The sequence below is a fragment of the Terrapene carolina genome, unplaced genomic scaffold, assembly GCF_002925995.2.
Source record: "Terrapene carolina triunguis isolate 2854851 unplaced genomic scaffold, T_m_triunguis-2.0 Scaffold58, whole genome shotgun sequence".
NCBI classification, from domain to species: domain Eukaryota; kingdom Metazoa; phylum Chordata; order Testudines; family Emydidae; genus Terrapene; species Terrapene triunguis.
The window spans coordinates 94,635,756-94,656,357 of NW_020664409.1; the positions used below are offsets into that span (position 1 = coordinate 94,635,756).

General features: G+C 40.2%; 1 protein-coding gene across 1 annotated transcript in view; it reads right to left on the reverse strand.

Annotated features, from left to right (window-relative positions):
• Window positions 1-4,722: 4,722 nt before the first annotated feature.
• Window positions 4,723-20,602, reverse strand: part of WASHC5 (WASH complex subunit 5) — a 35,633-nt gene continuing 19,753 nt past the window's right edge. The window contains exons 14-29 of the mRNA XM_024192588.3: window positions 20,488-20,563; window positions 19,107-19,217; window positions 18,869-19,009; window positions 16,778-16,858; window positions 15,676-15,777; window positions 14,836-15,015; window positions 13,966-14,090; window positions 13,066-13,228; window positions 12,127-12,229; window positions 11,964-12,043; window positions 9,464-9,567; window positions 8,757-8,886; window positions 8,449-8,545; window positions 7,303-7,456; window positions 6,825-6,912; window positions 4,723-5,119 (exon numbers count right to left, since the gene is read on the reverse strand). Of these exons, the coding sequence (XP_024048356.1) occupies window positions 5,063-5,119; window positions 6,825-6,912; window positions 7,303-7,456; window positions 8,449-8,545; window positions 8,757-8,886; window positions 9,464-9,567; window positions 11,964-12,043; window positions 12,127-12,229; window positions 13,066-13,228; window positions 13,966-14,090; window positions 14,836-15,015; window positions 15,676-15,777; window positions 16,778-16,858; window positions 18,869-19,009; window positions 19,107-19,217; window positions 20,488-20,563 (1,792 nt within the window). The 3' untranslated portion in view covers window positions 4,723-5,062. The remainder of the gene's footprint in view (window positions 5,120-6,824; window positions 6,913-7,302; window positions 7,457-8,448; window positions 8,546-8,756; window positions 8,887-9,463; window positions 9,568-11,963; window positions 12,044-12,126; window positions 12,230-13,065; window positions 13,229-13,965; window positions 14,091-14,835; window positions 15,016-15,675; window positions 15,778-16,777; window positions 16,859-18,868; window positions 19,010-19,106; window positions 19,218-20,487; window positions 20,564-20,602) is intronic.

The window sequence follows — 20,602 nt, forward strand, 5'->3', positions numbered from 1 at the left end:
AATCAGAGCAGTTTAACCTGAAAGTCCTCCCCAATCCAGTGCTGTTCTGGAAATAAGCCCAGAGTGACTCTTCGGAAGGTTCTGAAATTTTCTTTTTTCTCTTCGACATCATATATTTTGCCTATCTCAACATTTGTGGGGTGAAGCTGAGTCTGTGTCCTGGAACTGCCACAACCTTGTAAGAGTGCTTGAGGAGACCTCTTCCCCAACCACCCATTCCTGAGTGAGAGACTGGGATAGAAAACTACTCACCTGCTAGTGTAGCTGATACTAATCTTCTCCTCACAATAATATCCAGCTTGCCAGCTGCTAGAGGCCAAGCTTCTTGCGATGTCTTAAACATAAACCTTTGCTTAACAGCTGGAGTGCATTTTCATGAGTCTCTGTTATATTATCTTCAACCTTAGGAGTTTGTAGGACTAGTGAGTGGGGCCAGTCTGGGGGAGAGGGGAGATAGGTGTGTGTAGATGTGTGTAGAGGCTAGGAAGCATATTTTAACAATCAGTCAGATCCACAGGACAAACACCTGTCGGGGATGGTCTAGATAATACTTAGTCCTGTCTTGAGTGCAGGGGACTAGACTAGATGACCTCTCAAGGTCCCTTCCAGTTCTATGATTCTATGATTGCCCAGTGAGATCAATGGAAATTCTTCTATTGACTTCACTGAGCAGCGGATCAGTCTCAGACTCAGGGCAAACTAACAGCCTTTGCCAATTAAAATGTTCAAGCTCACCAGGGGGAGTTTCTCCTAACTCATAGAAAAAGCTATGGCTGTCAGAGTGGTAAAGACCAATCAGGGTCTCAGGCCCAACCATAAGAATAACAACATGGAAAGGGTCAGAGGTGAGATCAGGGACGGTGATAAATGATCTTTAAAGGAATACTGAATATGAGAAAAGAAAAATCAATTTTGAGTTTGAGTTGAACTTCTGAATCTCTCATGGGTTTTGGGGGGGGGAGGGGCTTGAAATTAGGCACAATCCTAGAGATGATACTATGAACATAAATAGGAGAATTCTGAGTATGAGAGAATATAGATCTCACCTGAACAGAAATTCTGTCATGGGCTCGCTCTCTTGCAATAGGAAGTGTTTATGCCACACTGTGCAGGGAATGAGAATTTTCACGTGTTAACTGTGATGTCATATATTTATATCACAAAGCTGGTTCAGTATTCAGTGTGTGTAATTAGCACAAAAACTGATGAGGCATATGGCAACCGTGCACTAATTTATGAAAGGTGCAAACACCAAGAAGGGAAAGAAATTTGATAGGGTGTTACAAGGGCATTTAAGTAGGAATAATGGGATGAACCTGAACAAAAAGAAATCATAGGTTAAATATTAAGAAATTCTTCCTAGCAATGTAATCTGAGTGAAGAATAATCTTTCAATTGGAAATCCATTCCATTCCATCTCATCAATCTACCTATCTCTTAGATAATCAACTCTGACTTCTATGCCTGCTACTTATAATCACTTAACATCTGTCTTTCTGTAGTTAATAAATCTTTTTTAAAGCTTACCTAAAACAGTGTGTTTTGGCTGAAGTGCTTGGGAAATCTCAGCTCAGTTTACAAAGGCTACTGTGTGTTCTCTCCACATTGAGGGAGGGGCGGACTGGATAATGAACATACACTGCTCTGGCTTCTAACCAGTGTTAGATGGTACAGTTCTGGGGCGCAAGGCTGGGGAGCTGTGGGGAATTGGCTGGAGCTTCCCTATTGATGGTTCATGAGTGGTTGAGGGATCATTCATGTAACTCAGTTATGCTTCCTGGATTGGGCCCCACAGGCAAAGGAATATTTACCTCCCCCAGGTTGTGCATCATTCTGGAGCTTAGACAGCTGGATGCCTGGCATGGGGCTGCAGTGTGCATGCCCAGAGGCAGAACATAGATGCCTTGGGAACTTTTACTGTAAAAATTTAAACTTGCTTGGCACTTAGGCACCTACAGTGTTTGGCAGTAGCTGAGTGGAGGATTGTGAATTCCAGGAGGGTTTGATTGTGGCATTTAGGCACCTAAGGGGGCTGCTCTCAGGCCCCCGCCCACCTTGGGCAGGTGGAGGGTTCGTGGCTCCCCACAGCTTCCCAAGCTCCCCAGGCCGGGGGCAGGGCCTCGTGGGGAAGAGAGGGGGCAGGTGGGCTGAGCCTGTGGTAAAAAGTGGATGGGCCATGCCCCTTGGCCCCCCCTGTTCCGTTACCCCTGTTTGGGTGGGTATGACGGGATCTTCGGGGTGCAACCTGGACTGTGGGACCACTGAGCCCTCTATCCCACCAACCTGGGGTATCCCTCTCACACTGCAATGTGGTCAAGCCACAAACCTCTGGCAGGTACTGCACTTACACAGGCATACATCACAAGAAGCTTGGCCTCTAGCAGCTGGATATTATTGTGAGGAGGACATTAGTCTCAGCTGCACCAGAGTGTGAGTACTAATGACTGGAAAATGTAAGCAGTTTTGTTCCTACACACTAGGCCTATCCTGCCCCTATTAATTAATGTACAAAACATTTAAGAAATATTACAAATACCAGCTACAGCACTCTCTTTATGGAATTGGTAGTTTAATTCTAGAACACAATGACAATACTGAGGGATGGTCACTGAATTAATCCCATCTCTCGAGTGTATGCAAGTGCTTTGTATTCAATTCATAAGTCACAATGAACTAGATTCACAAAAGGACTTAGGTGCCTAAATGCCACAATCAAACCTCACTGGAATTCACAATTCTCCACTCAGCTACCACCTAACACTCTAGGTGCCTAAACTCGGTTGGCACTTAAAAACTCAACACTTGTTAGCAGTGGCCACAAAAAGGTGTCTGGAATACCAGAGTTTTCCCCTTATATTTAGGAAATTACTGCAATAGCTGAGGTAGCCCGGAGTGAGAACTATTGACTTTCTTTTTATGAACAATTTTATTGAGGAAGAGTATGCAGACTATAAACTAAGAAAATTTCTCAGCTTTTAACATGGCATTTAAAATAGTATTTTGTTAAACCAGTTCTAATGAATATAAACCTAATTCCTCAAGTTTATTGAAACAAGAACAAAAAAACTTATCATTCACGGAACCGACACTTGTTCCAAAGACCCTATATCTATACACTCCCTGATGTGTGTCTATAACTGCATAGCTGCAACTGGTTCTTTACACATTTAAAAATAATTGTTCAATGTGGCAAGTATTTTAAATATCTTGGGACTGATTTTGATCTCACTTGTAGCAGTTTTGCACCAGTTTAACTGCACTGATTTCAATCGTATTGTATTAGCATAATCCAGGAATAAATGAAAGTAGAATGAGGCCACCTAGAAACAATCCAAATTTTATAAACATATTATTTTCACACCCAATGTTGATTTCAAAGTCTTATGTTTTTTGTTAAAATTATTTCCTACATTATCATCAACTGGGGTCTTTCTGTTACAGTACTTAACAGCTACAGTAAAAGCTCTTTTATCCGGCACTTCACCAACCGGCAAGTTCTATAAAATGCCATTTCTGATCTGCACTGAAAGTCCAGTTTATAGTGCGGTTGGTGCGGGTCTGGCAGGGGGCTGGGGCGTGGGAGGGGCTGCGGGGTGTGCTCTGGGAGGGAGTTTGGGGCAGGGGGTTGAGGTGCAGCAGGGGCTCGGGCCCTCACCTCTGGTGGCTTCCCGCAAGTAGTTCCCTGTTTCTGCTGTTGCTGGCAGAGGTGCAGCCAGGTGGCTCTGCAGGCATGTCACCTAACACTAAAACATTACCTAGGACTTCTTGTAGCTTTCCACTGTAAGGGAACGGGGGTCAAGTTTGGGAAACAAAGGATTCCCGCCTTATGTAAATGCTATTTAAGGGTGGCGGGGAGGCAAACAGACTCCTCCTCTCCGTGGCCTGTCTGCCCAAGAAGAGAGACTGCAAAAGGGAAGGCAAAGGGGGGAGTTTAGCCTGAGACAGGGGTCCAGTCTGAAAAGGAATATAACTGGAACTCTAACCCCCAGAAATTTTGCAAATTGCCTGCAACAATATCTATGGTGAGAAATACTATTTTGTAACCAATTTCTTTAGTGAAACTAGCTTAGGTTGTGTGTTTGATTTCATTTGCTTAATAATCTGCTTTGTTCTGTTTGTTAGCCCTTTTACGACTTAAAATCTACCTTTTATAGTTAATAAAATTTGTTTTGTTTATTATTGAACCCAGTTTCTGTAATTTCTAACTGGGGGGGGCAAGAAGTGTGCACACCTCTCTCCACATTGAGGGAGGGGGCGAATTTCATAATATCTCTTTGGGTCTGCACTCCAAGGGAGGTGGACATCAGAGTTCTGGAGCAAGTCCCTGAAGCTGCGTCTTCCCAGAGCTGTTGTGCAGCTGGGTGTGGCTCTGCCTGTGTGTGTGTGTGTGTGTGTGTGTGTGTGTTAGAGGAGGTTTTAAGAGCTTGGCTCAGCAAGACAGGTTAAAGGGGGCCCATGCTGGCACAACAGGTAGACTCAGTGGTATCTCGGCACATCAGGTGGCTTCCCAAGGGGTCCAACCCGTCACAGTAACCTTCACTAATGGACTGTTTATTTCTTTGAGGACCTGATTCTTTGCTCATTGAAGTCAAGGACAAAGCTACCACTCTCTTTAGCAGTACAAGATCAGGGCCTAAATCCTCTTCCAGTGTGTGTTCATCTTCTAGATGGTACTGAGTAGGGAAATCATCATCCGTGAAATAATCCAAATCCACTGCTTTCTATATTATTTTATTTGTGATACAAAAGTCAAACTTTCACAAATAGTTCTTTAGAACATAAAACTAAATGATTTTGTACATAAACAATTACATACAGCATTTATAATGTGCAGTACAAAATGTGTGCTGCTTGGATGTGATAGAAATTGCATATGATATCATGATTTAAACAAGGTTAGTTACATGGACTAGTGCTGACGGTTACATTTTATCCAGAGCTTTGTGGTTATTCCCCAAGACACAGAAAATGCACAGTTCTGAAGTGCTGTTTTTACCTTCCTCTGCCCTCCCCAAGTTCACTGGTTTTGTAATTGCAAGAAGGCTCATTCTTATTTCCGCATTTACAGAACTGTTCTGAATTCATCAAAAATGAAATTAGGCACATGCGCTTCAACCACCTAAAGAAACAGAGAACAGAATCTCTGTTAAGTATTCCATAACAACATTCAGCCATGAACACAGCAAATAGCACTGCCCATGGATATTACATGTAGGTGTGTGTGTTTCCCCACTACGTAAATGCTCAATGTTATCAATGTGGACTAGCTCGGTTTCTACCACACACACACACACACACACACTCTCTCTCTCTCTCTCTCTCTTCCTCCCCCTCCCCCCCGATTCTTTCCTACACAGACATCTGCTTGGCACATGAGTTTGGGTAAAGTTTCAGGGAGTTGTAACTAGCTCCAGCTTAAGTTAGAACATCCCCTGGGATGCTCGAACTTACACCAGCTGTCTGTTGTCCCTATGGAACATATACACTAGTTGAGAATTGGCAGAGCACTGGCGCACTCTGCTCTGCAACCTCATGCCCCAACATCAGGGAGATCTAGGACAGGCTAAGCCAGCCAGGCGGTGCAAAGTGGCTGGAACCATAAGAGAAAGTCTGGAGCAAAATATTCTATATCTTTGACTCAGGAACACTGCTTAGCAATGCCCTTTCCCAGAAACTTCCCTGCACTTTTCAACTTGTTATTTGTGTTACAGTTTATAGCAAATGGTATTAGACACTCAACTTGTAGTCAGATGCCGAAGTGCATCATGCGATGAATAAATTATTGGAGTCATAGTAAACTGCAAAGTTAACTTTATAACCCCAAATTGTCATGGCTGCCTTCCATGTCAAACTTTAGTTTATTGGTATCAAGAGGCTGAGAAAGAGGCTTCATTGCCTTAGGTAAAATTTGTTACTGCAGAATTTGTTTTGCCAAATTTAGAAACCACCCAAATCCATGGCTCTCGATTTAGAACCCAATTTATCGGTCCTCATTTCAGAGCGCAAAATATCCATGACCACCACTGTTTTTTTTGTTTTGTTTTTTTGTTTTTGTTTTTTTAACGTTACACATCCCTCACAAACGCAATCACTAGAAGATGGGATGAGCAGAAAGCGAATTCTTGTCCCGAATTTCACAGGAAGTTGAAATAGTAGCTAAATGACCCTTCAAGGTGGAGATGATGTGACAGAGATGGGAGCAATGGTATAAAGCAATCAGACTGACACACAGTGTTGCTAATCAAGCAATTTGTGGATTGTATGGACAAAGGCTTCACAGTGACCTATTCGCAGACAGATTTTTTTCACTTTTATATGTCCTTTCAGGTTCCTTATGCTGAGCACTGATAAGGACTTGATCCACTTGTTTGACATGCCTAACTGGTCAGTCTTGACAGAGATGCCCTGGTCCTGAGTGAACAGATGTGGTGAAACTGCTAGGCATGACCCCCACTATTCATAACATCAGCATAAACCAAAATTAGCTCTTTTAATGAAGGGCTCTGAGGATTAAGTAACCTTTTAAAAAGGACAGATGAAAACGCACATGAAGGCTAGTCCCCAATAACAGGAAAAGCATCTATTGTATTGACCACCCAATTCCAGGCTCCCATTACAACTAATGGTTGGAAAATGTAAGCAGTAAAAATCTACAGCCAGGGCTTTCAACTACAGTAGAATACTTTGAAAATAATGGGCCAGATCCCCAGCTGGTGTAAACCCACGTACTTCCTTCGGTTTTGATGCCAGTTTACACTAGTTGAGGATATGGTGTATTTTAATGCTATTCCAACACCATGCTGAATCCAAGTTTTCTTACTTACCCTTCTTGGTAACTTTGTATAACGAACATAATCCTCCAGGAACATAAGGGCACCCACTACATCAGCAGGCATTTCTGGTATCTTCTGGCTATAATATACACACACACACACACAAATGAAACTCATGCAGCTGGATATTGTCTTTTTGACTAGCTAAGGTAAGTTTTGTTAGAAAATGCCAACCTCCCACATAATATTTATTCATGTAGGTCAGTGTGCTGTGGGATATCACCACAAAAAAAGACACTTGGACATGACACCTAAATATATTATTAAACATATTCTAATCAAATTACAGACTTAAAAAAAAAAAAAAAAAAAGTTCAAATAAACAAAGTCTTACACGAAAGAGAAAATTAAAAAAAAAAAAAAAAAAAAAATCTAAAAAAATAAAAAAAAAAAAAAAAAAAAAAAGAATGTTCAAATAAACAAAGTCTTACACGAAAGAGGACATTAAAATAAATGTGAAAAGAGATACCTTGTGCACTGCTCCATTGTTGAGCGAATAAATTGACCAATCAGAGCCAGAAATTGTTCAGTGTATCGTGAATGAAATTGTTTCAACAGAGTGAGGAGCCCAAGCACTAAAGGGGGCCAGTCAATTGGATCTGCTGGCTTTTTGCACACCATTCCTGAAAGGAAAACACCACATTTTCCCCTCTATGGTCACAAAAACATCCTTTATAATCACAGCCAAACAAGAGTTATTCTCAAGAGGTTTCATGCTATTCCTGTTTTTACTTTTCATATGTTGGTCCCCTGGATTGGGGGCATCAGATCAACCTTGTCAAATCCAACCCCAGCCACTCCAAATCCTGAAGGGCCCTCTCCACCTTGTAATTCATACGGGGCTGGCGACATGGCTTTCCACTCTAGTTAACAGTCATACAACACCAAGGAACTAGATCCCAAGTTAGGTAGTTTTAAACTAACCAATAGGAAGAGCCTGAAAGAGGTAAGTTTCTAACTGGGGTGTAGCTTTTTAGAGAAATGGGGTTGAGAGGAGGGGAGATACAGGGCTTATGGCCACCTAAATTTAAAGAATGAGGAGCCATAGTCTTATTTTTTCTTGCACTCTTCCCCCCATCCTGTAGGGCCCAATCCAAAACCCAATTAAGTCAACTGAAGTCTTTCCATTGACAAAAATGGGGTTTCGATCAGGCTCACAGCTCCAAAGCTTTCCTGAGTTACAAAGGTCAAGATGAAATCTCAAAACTTACCTCTCAATCTAGTTAAGATGTTCTTCTAGTATCTAAGTTCTCTGCCACATTAGCAGAACCCCACAGCTAATGGATAGTGATACATTTTCTGCATTACTTTACTCACGTTAGGTGAAGCAGTTGGTTGTGCATATTACCTATATTGTGTTTGGCCTTGGACATTCAATTATCACTTAAGTATTTACAAAGAGGTCCTCTGTCACATCACAATAACTGACATATTGCAGTTAAACAGTAAGTTATAAATGGAGTTGTACATAGAGAGGCCAGAGAGGGTCTAGTTTGTGCTATATATAAAAATAAAAAAATCTAGCCCATCCATTTTAAGTCTAGAGCTGAATATCTTGACTACATCTACATTTACCCAGAGTCCAACTGTATTTATGTAATAATTTATATAATACCTAGATTTTTGTTGTACTGAAGTTTTGGCAGCTGGGCAATCAGAAATAGGAAGTTGACTGTGGGGAAATATGGAAGTCGTTTCGTAGTTATATATATCTGGGAAGAAAAGGGAACACACAGTGTTTACATGCTTATTAACAGAAGCTACACATGAGGAAACCAAAATAACACAGAGCTTATTTGTATCAGAACTTAAGAATATAAGAACATTGCTAGCTACGTTTATAGCAAATGAGACAAAAATAAAATGTCTGCTTGCGACTCAATGTATGTATTGGCTAATATCACACAATAGCATGTATCAGACCTTATTCAATGGGTTATGAATGCCAGCTGCTTCCAGATAGGCTGTGATTTCATACAAAAGTGTGTTGTCTTCTTTAGGGTACGGCAATGACGGATTCTGATAATGGGCTTCAATGTCAGCCAAGATTGCTCTAAAACGATAAAAAGATAGACATCAACTTTATATATTTCATTATAAATGGATAGTTCAGTTAAAATAAATAATAATAAATAATAACAGGCAAGCTTGAAGTCATACTGCAATTGAAAAACATAGGTCATAATAACAAAGTAAAAAGTTGCAGATATAGAATCTTTGGAAATTGTTACAAACAATAATCAAAGAAAAATAAACTGCTCTCAGTTTTTCAGATGCCCCTTTTACTAAGGTCATGTATTTCAGTGTTAGCATCAGCCAGGATCTGCACAATTAGTAGAAGTGAGAAAAAGCACAGAATATGGTGAAATTTTTACGTCACTGTTTTTCTCTCTTATCTAAATTTGACCTGCCTTTCAGATATATCCAAATATTGAATATATTCAAAAATTGTATCTCTTCATTGGCATTTATATCAACAGCTAGTTGCGTCAAATTGTTCCTGAATTTGCCAGTGGTTATCTGAATCCGAAACTGTCAAAACTTTGCCCAATTTTTTTTTTTTAATTTGGCTCAATTCACAACAGCAATCACCACCACATATAATGCTATCAAAGCATTCTGCTTCTTACTTATTGAGATTTTCCAAAGCAGCTGCCAAATGCTTGGAGTCGAACCTGCAGGAGTAATTCAATTCATTGGTAATTTGCCGTCTTAAAATCTGCATCTGACCAACCTGTAAAGAAAATAAAAATGAATAAGAAAGTAGTGAAAACAATGTTTAATTTTTCAAAAACCACAGAGAAAACATGGTTAACAGTAGCAACTTACATTTATAGAAAGCCTTCTATCCAGAGAAACTTAATTCCTTTACAAACTGATAAACTATTTGATATATCAAGCATCTGCCCACCAACGAAGTTGCACCCTGCATCTAGGTGAAATGTAGCAGCCTTTCTATAGACCAGAGCAGCTGCATGAGAGTGTAGTTTAAGACAGAAATTTGAACTAATGATTCTCAAGTGTTTTCATACTGTGGGCCATTTCTCAATATAGCAAGAGTTTCAAAGCACATCTCCCCTCCTGTACTCTTCATTCTGATCCCTCCTTAGCCTGTGCCATGTATACTGCTTGGATATATGACAAAAGAAAGTATTAAGGGGACAAGGTGAAAAGACCTATGACGTGAGGGATGCAACTAGTTGCTTATGTCATCTGATTTTGATCTGTGCTGTTTATTCCCTCTCCCAAATACTTAATCTCCTCTAGTTGCCTGCAGTCTTCATTGATCTCTAAGTCACTTTGCAGTTTGAGTCTCACATGTGTTTAATAATAGAGTCATAGGGTCATTGATTATGGTAAAATGTACACTAACAAAACACCCACCAGACATATAAGTCAGCAAGACATGGAAAAGAGAGGTATTTGTTAGAGTTTAGCAGGTCAAAAATAAAAGCTTTTGGATGCCCTCAAGAGATCCCTGGACAGAGCTACAACAAACTGCAAGTATAAGTGCTTGAATACTGTCAAATGCTTCACCATTGTGATGAAAGCAGCTCTGAGAAATCCTGCTTTATGCCTGAAGCCGAAGAAGTCATTTTAAGCCAGAAAGTGTTATTGCTCAAGTTGGTATTTGGCCCAGACACCAGAGATGAGTACTCCTCCTCTTGCAGAAAATACCATGTGATCATTAATGACCGCAAGCGGCCAAGATATAGGTTTTGTCTTTTCAGAAACACAGCATCTCTAGCAATGCAGCTATGTGATTTGGAAATACTAACAAAGAAAAGATTCACCAGCATCACTTTAGGCAGCACCTTGGGTTTTCCTTAGAGAACTCCCAATCTCATAACTGACTTGGCTCAGTCCGGCTTAACGTGTAATACACTACAGGATCACTGGAAGAGGCAGAACGATTGTTGATTCTACTTTTCTAAAATAATTACATTAAAATATGTAACTGTGACAGTCTGTACCCCTATGTTCGTCACTTTTACAAGACTATGATAAATATTGTACCAAGTATGTTTTATCATTTGAAAACTCATAATCTGCTGATCATTATTGTCCTGGTAAAATATGTGCGGCAATACTGCATGTAAAGTTATAAGATTCCTCTGTACGGTATTACCAAGACTTATTCCAAGTCTGGAGGGAGCAGCCACAAACCAGTTCCCCAAAGACAAAGGTTAGCCAACGCATCAGCCATGTGTCAACAAAATCAAATGGACCATCGCCTGGTTAAATGGCCATTCTTTGGCAGGAAAGAGGATGTGGTGAAAATCTACATCTTGACAAAAAGACAGCTGAGGGTTTCCGTCCACACAGACTTTGTCTCCTGAACCTCAGCTGGAGATGATTCTCAAAGAAGAGAAAAAGCTACAAGAAAGGGGAGCAAGTGCCCCAAATGATTCCTCCCTTTCTCCCCACTCATGGCATCAACAACACTTGAGGAACAAAGGAAGCAGCACTGGACTGGGGGAAGGATCCTGAATGAAAGGAATTCAGCCAGTAAGAGTATTGAAACGTGGTGACAGACCCCTTTGCTTTGAAGTCACTTACCTTGTTAAGTTAGGGATTAGCCGTGTTTTACTTTTATTTTCTTGTAATCAATTTTGATTTTTATGCCTCATTACTTGTAATCACAAAAGATAGATTTTTAAGTAATTAATAAACTTGTTTTATCTAAACCAGTGTGTTTGGGATTGAAGTGTTTGAGGAACTCCATTTGGGATAACAGGATTTGTGCATATAATTTTTATTAAGAAAATGATGGACTTTATATGAACTTGTATTGTAACAAGGAGAGAGCCGGGCAATACAAAATTATGGGGAAAGTCTGGGACTGGGAATTTGCTGGTGTTGCTCTGCAGTGTAATGCATGAGTGGCTGGTTATAGCACTCAGAGTATAACTGGGAGTAACTTACATACTGGCGGCTGTGTGTGAGCAGACCAGGAGTAGTAGCTCTCACAGCAAAGCAGTGTAAAAGGCACCCCAGGTTGGAGAACTGAGGGGACACAGCTGTTCATCAGTCCAGACTGTACCCTGGGTAATGTCCTAGTAACAAATACCACAGTTCCTGAAATGCACTGTGCTCAGCAGTAAAAAAAAAAAAATATAACAAATGTACCTTCATTATGGCATCAAGATATGCAGCCCAGATCTTCTGAGTTTTGGCAACTGCTGCAGAATAAATTTTGCTAGAATTTGCTGCAACAAAGAAATGCTGAGTAAGTACATTCAGAAATCCTATAATAACTAACTTTCCAGGAGCCTGCATCTGAGGCACTTACCTACAATTCCTTTGAGAGGGCTGACCACATTCATAAGAGATTTTAATGTTTCCTGTACAGTTCTGTCTCTTTGTATATTTTTCTGAAACATACTGAGGAAATTCTAAAAACAAATTAGCAGACATTACACACACACAAAATATGCTTTATCTTAGTAGCACAATATAGGCATTATAGCAATGAGATAACAGCAATTGTGTTGTTATAGGGAGAGTAGAGTAGAAAAATTCTCCCGGACACAAGGCTAAAGAATTCCATGGTTAATCTTTCTATTTCACTGGTATTAGTACACCAACCTGCTGCTCCCATCAGTGAATAACACTTGAAGAACCAACCTTTTGCTTACATTACTTAACTTTTAAGGAAGTACCCATTTCACTTATACATTAAAGTGTTTCATTAATTTTTTGCCAGACCATAGTATTAATTTAAGCTGCTTTGGAGTTATTTGGAAAAAAAAGGACTTGGTTTCAAGTATGGATGTGGTCAGAAAAAGATTATGTAGAATTGACACCTCCTTATTTATTTCAGTAAAAACAATATACCATTCATTTAATCACAAACAATCCAATTTTTGGAGGGGGTGGGGAGGAAAGGAGGCTGATGCAAGGTCAACATTAAATTATACCAGGACACCAAAACTATACCCCTCTAGTACTTTCTCCCCACACGTCACCCATTTAACCGGTAAACTAATGTAACAGCACTTACACCAGAGCAACAGCTCTGACATTTCCTTCATCTGATATCTAGGATTTTATCTTTGTGACGAATACCTGTTTGGATTCAAATGTGTTTGACACAAAAACTCTTCTTATAAACGGCTGGCAAGAGTGATCAAACATTACAATATTTGTTTTTAAATGGCAAATAGCCACTGAAACAAATTACTGAGCAGAAAGACAGAATGTTCCTTAAAAATGGAAGCTCAAAAGTTACCTGCAGCTCCTTCACAATCATGAAACAGAGCAGTCTGTCTAGACCATTCAGACCAAAAGTGCCTAAAGTGTCTTGGATCTCTGAGAAGAGGCGACTGTTAGTTACTTCCTGATGAGTTTTCATATCATACCATGTGTTCATTTGGTCAATGTAACAGGTGACTCTAAAGGAAAATTCAGAAACAAAACAACTTTTTTAGAAGTGCTAGGTGGAGTTTCTAAGAGGCCCTTGTGTCCCGGGACCTCTTGGTGCCAACTAGCAGAGGGCACAGAAGTGCATAAGGGTTACATGGATCCCCTGGGTCTGGTATCTATATACTAGTTTGCCAAAGCGTGTCATGTAAGGTCTCTAGTGAAAGCCTGTGTCACACTGATCCTCCATCATTGTGCAATGTATGGATGGATGATAGATAAGGAGTTAGTGCAATGGTTCTCAAACTTTAGTACTGGTGACCCCTTTCACATAGCAAGCCTCTGAGTGCAACCCCCTTTATAAATTAAAAACACTTTTAAATATATTTAACACCATTATAAATGCAGAAGGCAAAGCGGGGTTTGGGGTGAAGGCTGACAGCTCGCGACCCCCCATGTAATAACCTCGCGACCCCGAGGGGTCCCGACCCCCAGTTTGAGAACCCCTGAGTTAGTGGGGTCCATGTCCTGGGTCCATGTCATCTGATTTTTTTTTGCTAACACTTTAAAGCATTGTTCCTGGACTAAAACTTAAAAGTACAGGATAGATTTGGGAAAGTTCTTTGTTCTGAATATTTAAACAACAGAGACCACCACCAAGGAAAATTTATACTGGTTACAGGGGAGCAAATATGTCAGCATTACAAAAAGGGGATTCAAATAATGCAGTGCATGAATTATAATGCAGTTTGAGACATATGGTACTCACTTCGGGTCTGTAATCCTCAGTATTTCTCTGCAAAGCCGACCAATAAATGTTATAGATTCATCCACAGGTGTGAATTTGGGTATTGGAATATGAGTGGACTGGTATATACTTTGCCAGTCTTGAATCTGAAAAACACATTTTAGAATAATTTTTCAACTCTGTCCTTGGTCCCTTTCAATTTGGCTTCAGAGAATTATTTTGTTTTTCTTGAAAAACAACAGTGAACAGGAATCTGTACAAGAGAGATCGAAGAGAAGTGGTAAGGAAGAATGGGGCTAACATGAATAAGGACAAGTAACACTAGAGGATATCTTTTGCTTTTATACAGACCATGCATTTGCCCTTTTGCTAGCTATGTTCACAAGTGGGGGTCTGGGCAGCTCTCCAGCTTTTGTCATGATGATCAGGTAGCAGCCATATCCAGTGCAGCCTATCTATTCTTCCAGGATATGGGGGTTAAATAAGGGCTAGGCTCTTGTTTGGTTCATTTTCTGTTACATTTCAGTTAGTATTTCTTCTTTTTTTGGGGGGCCGGGTTTAGGGAGGAGAGGAAGGGTTATTGTTGATTTTATTGTTTTATGACTGTATTTTAAAATAGTCCTAAACTATAAGATCTTTGGGGAAGGGACCATTATTTTGCTTCGTGTGTGTACAGTGCTTAGCACAATGGTATCCGGATCTCTGAACAAGCCAAAAAAAGCACCATTTTTTTTCCTTTTACATGTCCAGCATATGAAGTTGATAATCAGTCTCAATTTTGTCTGGATGGAGCATGCATAATTAATTACACATTCACTCCTGTGGCATGAATGTCCAAATTTAAAGACATTTATGAACTGTAACAATCTTGATCAACCAGCATCACTGTACCTTTGTTCTTAGGAAGTTATTGCACTCCTGTTCCACGTTATAGTTGATAATGCGGGACACTTCTTCCTGCCAAATCTTTAAACCATAAATGTTGACATAATCTTGGATGTACTCAAAAGATCGATGGAATCCGTCCATGGTAGCTGCCATGTCTTTCAGTTTTGGCATCAGTTCACTTGGCTGTAGAAAAGGAGATTAATTAAAACCCCCCGAAGAGGCGGTATACAAAAGGGATAGATAATGACTTGTTTGTAAGTGTTACAGTGGAAAACAACCTAACAAAAGTTGAAAATGTGGTCTATTTAGGCTTTTATACTGTGCCAATCTAAAGGGCATATGGGCACCAGAATTGAACTGTTTTAAGAAACTTATCAAAGGTTAGTTGGAAATTCAATTTATTAACAGAATCATAGTATGAACTGAAATGTTCACAACTTCCAAGAGTCATGTCCAGATTACTGAATCTCCCGTTCCATGAACAGTTGAGTGCTTCACCACCACCAGAAGCAGCGCAGGGAACTGTATTTCTAAACAGAGAGACCCTTTATGTGGGCTGAGGTGTATTATCAACTGTTGTGGGAAAACAAAGAACTCTGAACTCTGGGTTGGTAGGTAAGTGACGAAAGGAATTTAAAACAAATTTGTTACAAAAGTTATACCTACTCGTACTGATTCCCTTCATGATTTGTGATTTCAGTTAACTGTATTTCAATTTCACATTAAACTTCTTAAAGAGAATATGAAATGCTAGAAGCTATTTGAAAAGATCCAGTACAGCAAGTTCCAGTCAAGTTCACATACAGAAAGAAAGTAACAAAACCAATTCTACTTGTACAGCACCTTGGCTCTAGGGTTAAAGGTGAGTCCCCTGTGAAGAGCCAGAGCTACTCGTTTGACCAGCTCCTTCCTTATTCCATCCTCTAACAACTGCTTTGGATCCACCTGGGTAAAAAAAACACAAGATTTCTCTGAAAGTCAGAAAAAAGGATTTTCTAAACATACATATAAGTATTTAATCTAAGAAACACCTTACTTCTAAATAATGGTGTGAAGTGCGGCAGCAAGTGAACTTATCAAGCAGTGGTGAACTGTGTATTATGACAGGTTTCAGAGTATTACGAGCCCCCTCTAGTGGCTGGTCCACAAGAGAATAACTTCTAATACTTCTAGCTCAGGGATGGCAACCTTTCGGAAGTGGTGTGCCGAGTCTTCATTTATTCACTCTGATTTAAGGTTTCACGTGCCAGTAATACATTTTAACGTTTTTAGAAGATCTTTCTATAAGTCTATAATATATAACTAAACTATTGTTCTATGTAAAGTAAATAAGGTTTTTAAAATGTTTAAGAAGCTTCATTTAAAATTAAATTAAAATGCAGAGCCCCCCGGACCAGTGTGAGTGCCATTGAAAATCAGCTCGCGTGCCATAGGTTGCCTACCCCTGTTCTAGGTAATAGAGTTACTTCTTTAAGTCAAGGTATTTGTGCTCAACATCCTAACTTTAAACATTTCCGATGACCCTTGGGAAGGGGGTGTTATACATGCGGCGTGGCAGAGCAGAGCACACGTAAGAAGTTTCTACTGTCTCGACACCGCTAGCAGTAGACATGTTCTTTATATGTAGGAAGAGTGGATCCCATTCAGATGAAGAAACTGCTCTTTAAAAAAGCTTTACAGTAACATTAAATGTAGAATAAATACACCAAATACTAAAGCCCTTGGCAAGTCTGTGCTCAATTGTAGTTGTGGGCATTCAGCACCTCTAAAAAGTAGGCCATTTATTTAGGTGTCCAACTTTAGGCACTCAAGTTTGAAAACTTTTGTCAAATTATTTCCTGTTTCTCTTTGTTTTTGCTTGTAAGCTTGTTTGAGTGCTGATTTTGGAGACTGTTATGGTTAAGTGTTAATTGCCTTCAAAGAGTTACATCCACGGTGACATTACCTTGATGATACCAACCAAAGTAGTTTTCATCATAAGGATACCTTCGGTGAAAATTGAAATAGCTTGGGTTAGCTTGGCAACCTTTAATGAGAGGAAAGGAAACTACTCATTAAAATGTAACAATAATTCAGGTACAATCACTGCAAAATAAAATAAATAATCAAATCAATTCTTGTTAAGTGCAAACTTCCGATTTTAAAGCAAAGTCATTTTTGCTCTTTTTAATAGATGTGATTTATTCAAAATGGAATAGTTTTTCCTTTCATGTAAATTCAGGTGGGTCTTTTAAGAGCAAACCAAGAAACAAAGGTGTTTCTTAGAGGTTTAATAACTATGAGGGAGATTTTCAAAAGGCACAAATGACAGGAAGGTGCCATGCTCTGTCTAGGTACACAATTCAAAGTTATGTAAAATGGAAATAATTGTTTGGGAGTCAAATGGTGGCACTGCTTTAAATAAATGGTTTTTAAAAGTCATTTCACTGTAGTGATGGTTGCCAGCAACAGGCCCACTCCAGCAGTCCTTATTCAGACAACACGCCTCTTGACTTAATGGAATTTAGTGATTTTGGTCAACAGTCTAATTTTTACATTTCTAGTGTACTTGTCTACTATTAATAATCATATAGAGAGTATGCATGTGCTTAGCACTACATGATCAAGTAAGACAGACTTTTTCCTGAGAGAGCTTAGAAGCTAGTAGAGACAACAGGGTTGTGAAGAAGGCTTTACTGAAGGCTTTGTGGAAGAAGAGCATTTTGAGGAGGGATGGCAGAGGAATTACTATTTGAAAACAAAAAAACCAAAAAGAAAAACCCAAAACCTCCTCTATCTTAAGGTTTAAAGATGATGACTAAACCCAGTACGTCAATCTGAATTTCAGTTTAATGTGAATGCACCAGGCGTTTGTATCAGTTAGACGAAAATAATGCAGATTTCAGATGTCAGGGCAGACTCTTACTGAGAGCATCAATCAGATGCAATGACTATGTGAGATATTTATACTTTAGGCCACATGCTGTCATGTTGCACATGGAACTCCTGCTGAGGTCAGTGGGAGTTTTGGTAAAAACTGCAGGAAGGACACAGTGTATATTACAGTACTTATTTATAGTTACATTTTAAAGAAAGTGATTTTAGTGTTTGTGAAAATTGCCAGACTGTCGGCAGTGGAGAATTAAGTCCTCTATCCACAGAACTGTTTCAATCCAAACAGCAATATAAGTTTCTCTATGTCCCATTGTCCACATGCCTCAATCTTGACTCCACATCTGAGGGCCAGAGGGTAGCTTAGTCTTGATGGCCCATTCAGTCCTTAACCTCTCTGTTGTGACCTTGAATAAGGGCACTGTGGTGATGGCGTTTTTCCATGCTGGTGATTCTATTAACTGAAAACTGAGAGACAAAGTGGGTGAGGTAATATCTTTTACTAGACCAACTTCTGTTTGGGTACGTCTACACTTACTTCCTGGTTCGGCGGCAGGCAATCGATCTTCTGGGATCGATTTATCGCGTCTTGTCTAGACGCGATAAATCGATCCCGGAAGTGCTCTCCGTCGACGCCGGTACTCCAGCTCGGCGAGAGGAGTACGCGGCATCGACGGGGGAGCCTGCCTGCCTGCCGCGTCTGGACCCGCGGTAAGTTCGGACTAAGGTACTTCGAATTCAGCTACGTTATTAACATAGCTGAATTTGCGTACCTTAGTCCGAAGTGGGGGGTTAGTGTGGACCAGGCCTTTGTGGAAGGGATAAGCTTTTGAGCTCCACGGAGCTCTTCCTTGGGTCTGGAAAAATTAACTTGAGTGTCTGAGGTGTTTTAAACCTCCACAGTTTAATTTATTCCCCTCTTCTACAGAGATCCATACTTTTAACTTTTCTATTATGAGTTTTCAGCAGAACAAAAATGACTAGTTAGTTGCCAGGAAATCTGGGATTCACTCATTCCAACACTAGCCAACTTAAATTCTTACTCAGTGGACAAGTCCAGCTCTAGTAGGAACAGGTGACTTCAATAGAGTTGCATCTACTTACACCGGGGCTAAGTTTAGCCACTATAAATTGTACTTTTCAGTATTCTGAAGTTCAACTGCACCTCATATCGTGGCCCAAGCTGAGCATAATCTCGTAGTTTGTCTTTGTCGAGACGAGTAGGTACTTCAATAATATCATGAGTCTGAAGCTTTATAATTTTGAGAAGGGAGGTAAACATGCTTTCTGGAATGATCTGTAGAACCTTCACAGAAGAAAGCAACACAGACTCAGTGGATAATTTTTAAGTATTAGCAAAAGCAATTCAGGAATGAAACAAATACATCTCGGTAAACGCCTACCTTTCTTACATAGGAAACCAACTCGCCAGAGTAATACTGCGATACACTGAGCAGGTCAGGGCTGTTTGCTTGATTAATACGAAGCAGTGGCAAGTCAAGAGCAGATGCAAGCTAGAAATAAAATGTATAATACTTTAACTGCCTCATTTTGAGATTCTGTTACCAAATATACAATTTAAAAATCTCTAATTCTTCATGAGCCTCTAAAACCCAGAATTCAAGCTGTCATTCTCCTGATAAAGAGCAATGATACACCACCGTCATTTTCTCCTGCTAAAATATTTTTTAAGAAAAAACACTTCTGAAGCTGATGACCATACATTCATTTTGTTCTTGCTTTGGTGGTTTGCAGATCACGGGCAGCAGAAGAAATCATTTTATTTTCTTATGGTCTCGTCCTCCTGCCCCATGTACTCATTTCCCTCAATCAAAAACATTTCCCATTCTTAATATTGCGGTGAAAATGTATCCTTCTAAACCAATGTCAGATCTGCCTTATGGCAGATTAAGTGCATCAGCAACATCGCTTCCATCATACATTCAGCCTCCTCTAGTTCCTGCACAGAGAGCCACATCTGTGTTCACTAAAAACACCAATGTCTCCAGCTAATGCTATTAGATAACTGGACTAATTATTAGGGAAAGAGTGTGGCTTAGAGCAGTGGTCCCCAACCTTTTCTGTGGGGCGGGCGCCGGACGACTAGCTGCTGAGGATCGTGGCCGCCGGACAAGCAGCCGTCGAAATGCCGCCGTGAAGCAGCATCATCAAGAGGCGTCGTCGCCGAAATTCGGCGGTAGCACTTCTTGACGTTGCCACTTCTCAGCGGCATTTCGGCGGCTGCTTTTCCGGCGGCCAGTAGGCAGGCGCACATGGATGCCCCGGTGGGCGCCATGGTGCCCGCGGGCACCGCGTTGGGGACCCCTGGCTTAGAGGGTAGAGTGCTAGACTTGACCTCAGAAGAGCAGGGTTCTATTCCTGGCTGTGCCACTGGCCTGTTGGGTGACTTTGGGCAAGTCACTTCATTTCTATGGGGCTCAGCTTCCCCACCTGCAAAATGGGAATAATGAGACTGACCTCATTTTCAAATCTACTGATGAAAGTACTGGGTATTATTAATATGAATAATTAATTATTAATATGACTGGGTGGTGTTCCATATTAAAATTACGTACAACCTGTATTAAAAAAAAAACATTTAAGTCATTTTATTAATCTATGAAAAGTAATGGTAATCAGAACTATTCACGTATGGTCACGTACGAGTGGTCATGTATATGGATAAACACTAAGGTCTAATTAACAGAGGAGTTAAACATGGAATCGTATTGTTGGCATACCTTCAATGATAAAGTAGGAGCCATTCATTTAATTCATGCTTACCTTTAGGAAAGTAGCTCTGAGTTTAGTTACCATTGATGGGCTGGCTCTTATGCTTTCTTGCATGATAGATGTGAAGCTGAAAAAAAAAAAAAAAAAGTAAAAATATCAGGTCCAT